At 42.9% G+C, this 12,434-nt stretch overlaps 1 protein-coding gene across 3 annotated transcripts; it reads left to right on the top strand.

The window, feature by feature from the left end:
* Nucleotides 1-3,883: 3,883 nt before the first annotated feature.
* On the top strand, nucleotides 3,884-12,102 carry LOC308478206 (nuclear body protein SP140-like protein). Of its 3 annotated transcripts, none has more exons than XM_081007571.1 (8): nucleotides 3,885-4,185; nucleotides 5,875-6,016; nucleotides 7,113-7,278; nucleotides 8,143-8,241; nucleotides 8,539-8,649; nucleotides 9,615-9,757; nucleotides 10,108-10,155; nucleotides 10,809-12,102. In XM_081007571.1, exons 2-8 carry the CDS (start codon nucleotides 5,876-5,878, stop codon nucleotides 10,809-10,811), a joined length of 711 nt encoding a protein of 236 aa, XP_080863697.1. In that variant the 5' UTR covers nucleotides 3,885-4,185; nucleotide 5,875; the 3' UTR covers nucleotides 10,812-12,102. The 3 variants fall into 3 exon arrangements, with proteins under 3 accessions (XP_080863698.1, XP_080863697.1, XP_080863696.1); XM_081007570.1 differs by having other exon boundaries at nucleotides 3,886-4,185; nucleotides 10,841-12,102; XM_081007572.1 differs by lacking the exon at nucleotides 10,108-10,155 and having other exon boundaries at nucleotides 3,884-4,185; nucleotides 10,841-12,102.
* Nucleotides 12,103-12,434: the final 332 nt, after the last annotated feature.

Raw genomic sequence — 12,434 nt, 5'->3', positions numbered from 1 at the left:
GCAGTAATGTGAACACAGTTTTAGAGAACATACATCTGCTTCGGTTCTGCAGAAGACAAGACACAATGGCTTCTTCTGCACACTCCTCCCTTAGTTCTGTTGCCTGCGTGTTGTTGTCCTACCATAACAAGCAGGGCTCCACAGCAGGTTGCGAATCAGGTCAATGGCCCATCAAGAACGGTCAAGAGAAGACACAGTAGCTTTGCTTCCTCCTGCAGTGGGGAATGTGAATATATATCTATGTTTCTCTGAACTGCAGCTTGGCAACTCTAACATGGTCTCATGGGCAGTAGTTTTTAAGGTCAAACAAGCAAATTTAACTGTGTCAGAGAGGAAGCAGGAAGTCACTAAATATTTTGGAGCATGGGAGAAATGTGTTCCCAATGACCAATCCCCAGTCAGCAGGCCAGCTGCTGCTTTTTTACATTAGTAAAAAGCGTCTTCGTAATTATGAATGGCATCAAAAACAGTTGGATCTAGGAATGCCCCAATAATCTGCAAAGTTTGCTTTCTGATACGGATCCATTAGAGTGAAGCGGGCAAGCATTTTGGACTCCTTTTATATCCAATTCTGTCTGATTCAATTTTAATTGGCCAAGATTATCTGTGACTGGATGAGCAAATGCTTGTCCATGCTGTTGGAGAAAAAGGTTGGCAATATAAACTTCTGCATGCTTGCCAGAGAAATGTTGGATATGATTGGATGTGCAGTTGCATGCAAAGAGAAGGATGTTCTCTGCCTGCCTTGTGCCAAGGAAGGGAGACTCTGAGCAAACCATGCCACAAGAACCTTGCAATAAAACAGACATTGCAGTCAGTAATTAACCATGCATGGCACTAGATTAGACAGCCTCTGAACATACTCAGTGCCTTGCCAAAAGAAAAAAAAGATATGTAGTCATGAAGTTGCCTGCATGGTACAAGGAAAGAAAGCCTTTGGGCACATACCAAATGCAATATAACTAACTGAGTCTGCATCTGGGCTTCCAGTATATCAATAAACTCATTGGGGGATGAGGTAGCAAATAAGAAGTGAAGTGGGTGTTGAAAACAGAGGGAGGAAAGAAATTAATGGGTGCTAGCCACAGAGGATACACCCTATGTGTGTACAGATGGCAATGATTTAACAATTGCTCATGCTAGCTGCAGATTGTGCAGGTATGTGATGTCTACATTTAGAAAACCCCAAACTGTAATGCCTGAAATGTGTGCCTAGCCACTAACTGAAGGTGGCAGCAACGCTTTATAGCATTATCTGGTTCCCACTAGTGAGAAGTCCCAGGGCTGAACAACCCAGTATTAAAGATTTGTGGCATTTGTGTAATATTTTGCTTATTTGCAATTATATAAATAGAGCTTAAGTGAAGGCAAGAAACGTGTGCCACTATCAGATCTGCTACCAGGTATCAGAACTACAGAGAGAAATGCCTTGAACCTAGTGTTCTGGGGCATACATTTTCCAATTTCTGAAAAGAATGGATGTCAACTGCAAATAAATAAATAATCCTTGGTAGTTTCAAAGTGTTTAGCTTTACTTACTGAATGCAAATAAATAAGTATCACGCTCTGGGCTATGCAATTTACACTAATTCAAAACTTTCCAGAAAAAACACACCCCACTGAAAAATGCTTCCCATTCTTCAGCTAATCTCAACTCTGTCTGGATCTCCTTCACATTCTGTTCCCAAAAAGGTTTTATTTCTCCACCCAACAAACCTTTCGCCTCAGTTTGATTTATTATTATTATTATTATTATTATTATTAAAGATTTTCTTGATTTACAGAAGTATGTGTAATGTCTCTCATATTTTTTCCATGTAACATTTTTACAAATCAGTTTCATTTGTTGAGACATTAGGAAGAAAAGGGGTGGAGGGGGTGGAAGATGGGTGGGGTCAGGTGGCGATGTTTCTATTTTGCTTAATATACGTAGGGTTTGGTGTCAGTGTTGCTCGTGCAGGTTCTCTGCTGTTCATTTGTGTTCCTTTGGTGGTGAGAGAAGTTGGGGTTGGCCTAGGCTGTGGTTGTTTGTTTGTGATTGGCTGTGGTGATCTTTGTTTTCATGTGTGAGTGGGGTGGGTGGGTGTTTTGGATCAGGTTAGCCATATTGATTTGTATGCTGTTGGTGGATTATTGTCATTGTCTTGTTGGGCTGTGTATGTGATAAAGGGGAGCCACCTTTCGCCTCAGTGGGGAATCACAAGGGTGGGGAATCAGAGGCCCAGGGGCTGAATGTGGTGTCTTTCAACCAGGCCCTCTGGACTTTCCAAAGCCACACTCCTACTCCTGAGTATTTTTACTCTGATTATGCTTTTTCCTTGCCTGGAAGGAGATGTGTGAGCAAATTCACATATCTTCCTCCATCCACAGAAGGGGGGCTTGTTCTGATGGTTGGGTCTTGCTTTTGGGTTTCCCTTAGGCATCTGGTTGGCAACTGTGAAAACTGAATGCTGGACTAGATGGGCCTGATTCAGCATGTTCGTCATATCCTCATGTCCATCCACTTTTGCTTCTGCCCCCTGGCCCCCATCCCAGCATGCATAAGGTTACCAGATTTTTTTCAATGAATCCGGGGACACTTTTCAACTTCAATGGATTTTGCCAGGGAACTGACTGGTAAATCCGGGGACTGTCTCTGGGAAACGGGGATGTCTGGTGACCTTAATCATGCAGTCCCTGAAAGGTTAACTAATTATTATTATTATTATTATTATTATTATTATTTATACCCCACCCATCTGACTGGTTTTCCCCAGCCACTCTGGGCAGCTTGCAACACACATTAATAATTTTTCAATACAGGGCTGTCTTCAGATGCCTTCTAAAAGTCAGATAGCTGTTTATTTCCTTGACATCTGATGGAAGGGCATTCCACAGGGCAGGCGCCACTACCGAAAAGGCCCTCTGCATAGAATGTGGCTCTGGACCAAAAAAAGGTTCCCTATCACTGTCACCTTCCAGCCCTCCTTGAACTTTGATAGCTTGCCTTTCAGTGATTTTGCATCAAGAAACCATTTTCTGGCAATGAGCCCCCACATTGACTGGATTGACTTAGCCCTTCAGGAAACACACACATCCCTTTCTCAACTCCATGACTGCTCAACCACAGAGATACAGTTATTCAAAAACTTACGTCAGCATTTCCTCATGATGTGTGAGGGAGAGAATGGACTCTAAGAGATGGTGACGAGAACAATAATTTTTTTAAAAATAAGAGGCATACAGTTCAGAGGTGCCAGCTTGAATGAAATATTGGGGGGGGGGGGCCAGGTAAGCCATGCCCCACATAATCGATCACACGATGTGGTGCATGCACACTATTCGAATGGCAATTCCTATCAACTTTGAAGGGGTCAAAAACCCCACAACCCCTAGGAGTTGGCTCCTATGGTACAGTTCTTCTTATGACCCCTCTGGGGGAGGGCTAGAGAGGATACTAATCATTGATGAAAAAGGTTGTTTAGTCATTTAGTCGTGTCCGACTCCTCGTGACCCCGTGGACCAGAGCACACCAGACACTCCTGTCTTCCACTGCCTCCCGCAGTTTGGTCAAACTCATGCTGGTAGCTTCGAGAACACTATCCAACCACCTTGTCCTCTGTTGTCCCCTTCTCCTTGTGCCCTCCATCTTTCCCAACGTCAGGGTCTTTTCCAGGGAGTCTTCTCTTCTCATGAGGTGGCCAAAGTATTGGAGCCTCTGCTTCAGGATCTGTCCTTCCAGTGAGCACTCAGGGCTGATTTCCTTAAGAATGGATAGGTTTGATCTTCTTGCAGTCCATGGGACTCTCAAGAGTCTCCTCCAGCACCGTAATTCAAAAGCATCAATTCCTCGGCGATCAGCCTTCTTTATGGTCCAGCTCTCACTTCCATACATCACTACTGGGAAAACCATAGCTTTTAACTATACGGGCCATGGATGAAAAAGAAGAGGATGATAATTCTTGATTGTGCTTTCCTTCCTCCTGAACCGGCTAAGCGAGAGGTTATTTGGAACAACGAGTCTCGGCCCCCGACAAAAGCGCCGACCTTTGGGAAGAGGAATACTTTCAGTTTCCTTTCCTCGAGACAAAAATCGATGGGGGAGGAACTTTCCCTCATTCTCTCTTCTTTGTCTTTTTTTGGGCGACATCCTGAGGCCGAGTCCATCTGTTTGCTTCAACCTGGTGGTTGAGAAAAAGAGGAAAGGTAAGTCAAGGGAAAGGAAAAAACTCTGGGCGTCGCCTTCCTCGGGTCACCATTTTGTACTTGATAGAAGGGGACCGTCTCTTGATTCCCACCGATCTGTTTTAAAACGCGCGTGTCGTGCCAAGTGCGTAAAGTATCACTTGCTCCGGAGAGTCCTGGTTATCTCCGGCTCGTGGGCATGGAGGTCCCCCGTCTCCTCGGAGGGCGCACGGTCCCACTAGAACCCCCTTGATCTCTCTGTCCATGAAGCAGACAAGCAGTCCGGGAGAAACGCGCTTCCAGTCTGCGCTCGGCTCCCTCTCGCCACAGACTCCGGAAGCGCCTCTTAACGCAGCAAACAAATCCGAATCGGCGCTCCGTCAAGAGACCGGGGAGAATCGAGCCTCTGCCTAAGTTTCGTGCAAGCAACTGGGGATGAGGGACGCCCAATAAACTGGTCTAAGGGCAAAACAAAATGAAGACACGTCTGTTGCGGGCAAGATTTGTCTGGCTGCGCGTCCGTCTACCCCTCCCCCGTCACTCCAATACGAAGGGGCAGAAAAGGGCATCGCGCATCTGAACGCCATTCCCTCTTCCTGCTCTTACTTATGTGGGGCCAGAGCTCTCACAAGCTGTTTCAGATCTAAAGAAACAAGTTGTGCTCACTTTCCTCAAGCGATAAAGTCAGTTTATTTTGGAATAAAAAGCGGAAAACTGCAGGGTGTGTTCATTTCCTGCCTCTGAGAGTACCGGAAGTCCGGTGGCTGCTGAAGTAGAAACACCCGTATCTCTGAAACTAATAAGGCTCATCTGAAACAAAGCGAAGTGAATATCCTTGCACCCAGAATGTTCAGAACAACTCAGGAGATAATTTTGAGTAAGGGGTTGGGGTGGGGGTTGATACCATTGTCAGAGCTACCAACTGAAACGTCCAGCTTTTTATTACAGATATCTGGTCAAACACTAATTTTACTGGACCAAAGGGCTAGCTTCTGTTTGCTGCTGGCAATTCAGACTGCCAGCGTGCCATCAATGGGCACAGACAGTTTTTAGCATCTCCAAGACCTGAGGGATCTGGTGGTGTGATCAGAATGTTGGACGGCTACTGGGGTGGAGTCAGGCTGAAACCCCGACTCAGACATGAAGGCAATCTTGGGCCAGTCTCTTTTATCTTGACCTAACCTACCTCACAGGGTTGTTGTATGGATAAAATTAATGGTGGTGGAGAGCCTGGTATGCTACCCTTTGCTCCTTGGAGGAAGGGTGCAATTGAAATAAATGAAACTCATGAGCTTTCATTCTTTCTGAGCACTGTTCACCCCCACCCCTAGTTTATTTGTGACTCTTGCTAATCTAAGTTAAACTGAAGCCATCCATGCTCCTAAATTCACATTGGAATCTCACTTTGGCTACAGCTGGGTACTCAAAGTAAATATAGAAGGATACCCATATAAGTTACTAATAGTCACACAGAACAACTAAAGGTGAGTCGAAGTAGGAAGTAGGAAAATAGCAGCACAATTCTACAGCCTGATTTGAGGTTAGAGATTTATCAAGCCTCAGACATGTTTTTCTTCTTCTAATGGGACCTTTCTGTTTATATGCTCTACAGTTCTTTACTTTGTGCTTGAAATTCTTCTTTAAATAGCCATGTCATTTATTGCTTTCATTTACTTTTTTGTGTTGTGATACTTCTTGCTTTGTTTATAGCATGTCTGCTCCAGGTACTTCAGATGAAATTTTTCAGTGGTTCAGAGGCCAAAAAATACAGATTTCTTTGACAATCAAAGATACTTTCCCTTTTCTCTATCTCCTACGAGACAAGAAAAGAATATCCGAAGAAGATTTTAAGGTGATTATTATAGGCATTGAATTTATTTTTTAAAACCCTATCTGGACACATGAAGTTCATCTAAACCAGTGTTTTTCAACCACTGTTCCGCGGCACACTAGTGTGCCGCGAGATGTTGCCTGGTGTGCCGTGGGAAAAATTGAAAAATTCGAAAGATTTAAAAATAAAGTATTTTATAATTTTTCATATTTCTGTTTACTTACTATTTCATAATAAAGTAATTATAAAATACTTTCTTTGTGTTTATTTGATTCCTATTCAAGAGAATTACTTTATATATAGTCAATATAGGCACAGAGTTAATTTTTTAAACATTTTCTAATGGTGGTGTGCCTCATGATTTTTTTCATGAAACAAGTGTGCCTTTGCCCAAAAAAGGTTGAAAAACACTGATCTAAACTAAGAGTGTGAAATCTTTGTCCCTACAACCAGAAAGGTTTTCTGGTGGAGAACAGCATGAGAGGCAGTGCAGTATGGTCAACAGGGTGCCAGACTTGGATTCAAAGATCTGGACCCCAACTTCACTCAGTCAGGGTTGGACTAGATGATCCTCAGGATCCCTTCCAATTTTATGATTCTATGAAGAAGTTCACTGGGTGAACATAGGCCATTTGCACTCTCCCAGCCTAACCTTCCCCACAGGATTCTGGGAGTATCCTCCACTCATCGCTCCTGAGTTTCTTTAGGAACAGTTGGTATAAAAATGCTCTAACAACAAAAAACTTTGCACGGAAGGAGAAACCTTACAAGTTAGTGGGGAGATGTGAGCCACAGGAAAAAACAAAAGAAGACTAACCCCATAACAGCAGCCGATTGTGGCTTGTTTCTGAAGAACAAGTGGCCAAATGCCTTGAGGCTTTCTCTGGCATTGATAAAAAGCATAGGAAAGGACATTAGCTGCTGTGAGGGAACCTAGGGGGGAAGGGTATTTGAATCTGGCAAAGGAAGTTAAAACTGCCTTGACAATTTTTGCTTCCTTTGATTGTACTGGGATAACCACCCAAGTAATCTGCTGTTAGATCTGGTGGGAAATAGGAAAGCTACTTTGCATTTTCTCTCTAAAAATGTTTTAAAAGCCTGTATTGTTTCTTTCTAGAAATGGTGTGATAAGGTAATTGCAGAACCAAATGATATTTCTAAAGTGGTATACGATGTCCTTGAGAACATTCAGACCAATGTGTTAGCAATAAAGGAGATATTCTGCAAGGAGAACCTGGAAGCATATCAGAATTTACAGCCATTATACGAAAGCCTAGAAAATGGTAAGTGATCTTGTTGGCTGTGCTAAACCAATAAAGTAAGCCTTAAAGATAGAAAAGTCATCAGCATTTACTGAGAAACGGTAGTCAGTCAGTCTTTGGGCCACAAAATCCTGTAGAAGCCATGCATTCACTTTGCCTCTGCCCTCTGCCTGTCTCCTGGGATATAATAATAATAATAATAATAATAATAATAATAATGTATTTTGTTTATTTTTTCCAATAGATTGCCTTTTATTGTGACAAATATCAACGTGGTTTGCAAAGTAAAATGAGTACCCTTAAATAATTAAACATGAACCAGAATAGTCAAAACTCAGTAAAGCCAATACTAAGAATTAGTGTCTAGGAATGTCTGTAGTTTTTACCAACAGGCGGTGTGTCTGCAAGGGGAGATAATTCCATAATGTGGAGGCTATAGTGGAGAGGGTCCTTCCAGCCACCACAAGGTGTCTGCTTGCAGGACATATAATGATTAGAAAAGGCCTTCAGCGATGACAGGGAATGGGCAGGCCTATATTAAAGGCGACACACTTTCAGGTCACCTATGTCAACAATAAAACCTCAACTCAGTAGCAAAAAGGCAACCAATATATGTATATTTTTATGAGCTGAATACAGTGAAAGATTAAAAGCCATGGGGATGTGGACAGTGTGTGCATGAACTTAACAGTTGAAAGCTGGTGATGCCACCTTAGAAGAACCAAGCACACTGTTAAGATTGTGCCAACCTTACACCTGAATTTTACTTGAGGTTCTCAGCTCTTTTATAAGCTTCAAATAATTTACAATTCATTTTCGCCATTTACCGGTAATTTAACATTAAGGTGGCGATGCCCTTGTTTTCCTAACACGTGTCCTCTTCAGTTCTCCAGCAGGCTCAGAATAGTTCTGCCGCAGTAACTGGGAGCAGCAAAGTACTCCAGAGAGAAATGAAGAAACCTGCGTCCCCTGGGAAGCAACAAAGTGAGTTCAACAAAAGTCCGTAAATGAGGGACAGAGCATCCTGTTTCACTACCGCATTCTTTATTATTTGTGCTAATAAAGCTATCAGGACAGTCACATGTAATCTTGCTTTCAGTGAGTTTGTGCCTGCAAAGGTTTGGGGCAGTCACAGTGTTTTGTTTTCACTCTGACATGAATGCACACTTCGTACCACATCCTCTTAGCAGGATCAATAATCTGGTAAGACCACTGTCATTCTCTGGAAGGCCAAAACATGGGTATTGCGACAGCTGACATACATTTCTTGATTTCATCTAGGAAAAGGCATGCAGAATAATGAAATACAAGATTTGAGTGTCAAGGTCCGAACACTGAAAGTACGCTGTGGAAAAAGTAAAGGTGTTTTCTATAAGAAAAAATTCATAGCAGGTAACCATTGTGTTGGAATAATATAATTATACATGGGATTGCATCTGCTAAAGGAATGTGATACTAACAGCAGATGAAACTATTTTGGTTGTGCAATAACACAAGGCCTGGCCATGTTCTCCAGAATGCCTGGCTTTGAGAAGAAGGAGCCTCTTGGCCTTTTCTCCATGTCCAAGTGCAAAGGAGATGTTGGAGAAGCCCTGCTTAAGCCCTACGCTGAAATTCCTTCCCAGCATTCATTCCAGGGCTGTGCCCCTCTGATCTGCCCCATATCTCTGATTTGGGAGGAGGGTGTCAGGTTGACCCACCTTGGATCAACACTGGGACCCCCAGCTCACCTAGCATTTAAGCTGCTTGCAAAAAGCACCATGCAGCTGTAGGATCAGTGAGCGAGACTCCAATCCTGCCTGGTCTATGCTATTGCTTTGTAAGCAGTTTCTCTGCCGGGAAGCCTCTAGCAAAGGAATTCCCTGCAGCACACAGGATAGGTGCTTCCACTGAATAACTGCTCAACAGAGGTGCTAATCCTGCTCCTTTGCAAGTGGCTTCTCTCAGGAAGCAGGCTCAGGTAGCAGGCTCCTTCCTAATCCCAGAAGTCAGGGTAAGTCAGGGTCTTTTATTGTGATTTTCCTGCATGATGTCCACCTCTCCCTTCTGCCTAATGCCCCACCCCTTGACAACCACCGATTGCTCTGGGCCATCCAACGTGACCTCTAGTGATCTGTGTTTGTTGGTATCTAATTTGTCTGATGCCAGAGTCCCTCCTAATATGACAGTTTGGGCCCAAGACTTGGCCAACTCTGGTGCACAGCCCTAGTTCATGACACAATCTTTGTTCATATCTTTTTTTCCTAAGTACATATTGGAAAACAATCTCCTATTGGCAGAATTTCTTTCTCTCTTCAGTGAAATTTGCCAGATGGGATAAGTGAGTCACATTGATGTGATTTATCTGTTTGTCATAGGAGAGTCACAGAAATGTATCAAGGGTTCCGATGGAAAATGGTTCACACCATTAGAATTTAAGGCTAAAGGAGGATATAAAAGTTCAAAAGGCTGGAGAAGATGTATCCGCTGTGATGGGGTTTCCATAGAAGCATTAATCAAGGTATGCTGTTCACGTATAAAAATCTGTTAAAAAATCAGTTTTTACTTGTAATGCCAAAGAATTTCAGGTGATAACATCAAGGCTTTCCAGTTATCCATACATTGTATTCTTATGACTGGTATAATATCCTGCATCACGTGTGAATAATTTTCATGCACCGTTGTTGCATGAAAGAAACATTATTCAAGTATGGCCACCTTAAGATCAGTAGCAAAGTGTCCTGCAGAATGACATGTCCTCCTACTGACTTTTAAAGAATGATTTATAGTAAGGTGCTACTTATGGATCTAATTTATTTTGAGTTCATTTTGAGTGCCTCAGAGTAAACCCAACACATGTGATTGTTTCAGTGGGGAGAAATACTGAAGCCACAACCGGAATCCTCAAGAATGCAGAAGGTAAATAATTACTAGACATTCTTACCAGATGGCTGTGTTTTCCACATATATGGCACACACATTATTCCTTAAGAGATTTCTGTCCCCCCCCCCCCGTTGCACAACAGGGGGTTAGGCGGTCAGGTTTGCCGCCCAAGGCAAATGGCTTGACCTGACCTCATGGATGGGCTTCACACATGCAACATATGAAGGGAGGAAATCCAAAACAGGCAACAGAGAGATCCTCTTTACTCAGAGCTGAAATGCCAACCATGGCCATTACTAGTGCTACCAATGGCGGTCTATCAGTGGTGAGAGCATTTACAAGGGCACACTTAATTACACACCCTCACCTTAGGGCCCAAGACATGTTGCATGCATTAGCTTCCTGCACCTCTCGTTTCCACATAAATATTGAATTGAGAAAAGAGGAAGGATCACATTTAAAGGAAACTACTAGAAGTTATCAGTTGAAGCAAAAATAAAAAAGTCTGTTTCAAATTATATTTTCTTCCCCACACCATTACATGTTTTGATGATGTTGATATACCTGCCAACTGAATATTCTTTATTAAAGTATTTTTAAACCTCCTTTTGGGGAATATTGACAAGAAATACCACATATTACAACCTCTGTCTCTCTCTTATGCTTTCAATAATTTTATTTTTCACAGTGACAGGTGTTGTTTCTTCTTCTCCATCTCAGCCAGATGACCTGTATCCTGTGTGCTGTGAGGAGAGAGGTCACTGATACACTGCAATTCATGTCCCAGATCTTTTCAGGAAGATTGTTGAGAAAAAGTTGACAGGCGATGGTAAAATAGAACCAAATCAAGCAATGGTCTCCATATATATCAAAGTGAATGCTATGATATCTTCTCCCTTTAGGGTTTGGTAATTTCAGTAGATGGAAAAGTAGTGGAAGATAAATTTGTTAAGAAATTTTGGGAAGTGTTTTCTATTCTGTAAGCAATTACTTACGTTCCCTCTTCACACTTGTGAGCCATCCATCCCAAAAGGTGCTAACTTGCTTGCTGTTTTTAAAACCTCTTAACTTTACCCTATGCTTTCATTTTAAAGTTAATGCCTATGACCCAGATAGACTGAAAACTTAGCAGTAACCTTGATACCAAGCCAAAATGCCCTTAGCAACTCTGTTTAGTGACAGCATAATTGAAAGGATGTGTATATGTGTATGCATTTGGAGGGTTTTTTTGTTTGTTTCCACGGGCTAAGAACAAAGAACTGAGCTTGGGGCTGGTAAATGAGAGGTGTGAAGAATCAAGCTGGAACTGTGATGCAAGCAAATCTGGACTTTGCTGCTTGCACTGGCCTCATGAAACGAGGAGAGGACAACATTAGGACAACCCTGGATTTGGCCAATGGATTTTGCTGCTTTTGCAACATTATGGCATTCTGGATCCTGTTGGAGAGGATGTTGCTTCCCATCTTTGTCCATGTAAAACTTCTGTCTCAGTGCCATTTGAGAGAAGGCTACCCAGCAAACCTCTATAGACAGGACCAGGGCTAGACATTTAGACACCTGAGGCAAACCACCAAATGGTGCCCCCCACCCCCTGGCCAGGGAAGAAGGGGTGAGTGGAGATGTACACCAGGAACAAGTGGGGAATAAATAATGACATTGGGATCTGCTACGCCTAAGGCAGTCATCTCACCTGACCTCATGGATGGGCTGGCCTTGTCCATAGCGGCAAATATGTCTGCAATACCTTCTCATGCCTCAGTCTTTTTCTATTTTTGCTTGTTGCAAGGATCACTGGCTGGGATCCTTTGTATGTATAAGTATCACTCCATCCTTGGTATGTGTATGGATTAGGGTTAGTCTGCTTAGATAGGATGACTCCTTCACTCGGATTTTTATTTACCCTTTTCCAGGGAAAATCTCCACAACAGAAAGGATGCCCAGTCTGTAAATGTTTGATCAGGAAATAAAGCTTTTCAACTTTAGTCTGGCTATTTGTCTATATACTTCCTTGCAGAGAGAGATCCTGGATTGTGTGTCTGAGGCCTGATCACCTTGGCACACAAAGCATTGCTATTGTTTTAAAGTTCACAATCCAGTTCTGACCCCCAAACTGGGTCATAACAATATGAGCCCAAGGCATGCTCTTATGTACCACCTTCTGCAGCTTAATCTACACCTTATGTCTTCAACCCACAGGTTGAAGGACCCACAGCTGGGTCATCAGGACCCACAGCTGGGTTGTGAGGACACATCAGGTGGGTCACGACAAAACTCACCACACCACCATGCAAAGCTGCAGCCTTCTATTCTCTTT

Source organism: Podarcis pityusensis (genome assembly GCF_964106645.2).
Source record: "Podarcis pityusensis genome assembly, chromosome: 5".
NCBI lineage: Eukaryota > Metazoa > Chordata > Lepidosauria > Squamata > Lacertidae > Podarcis > Podarcis pityusensis.
Note: the sequence above shows the minus strand (reverse complement) of the source record. Positions and strands in the feature narration are given on the sequence as shown.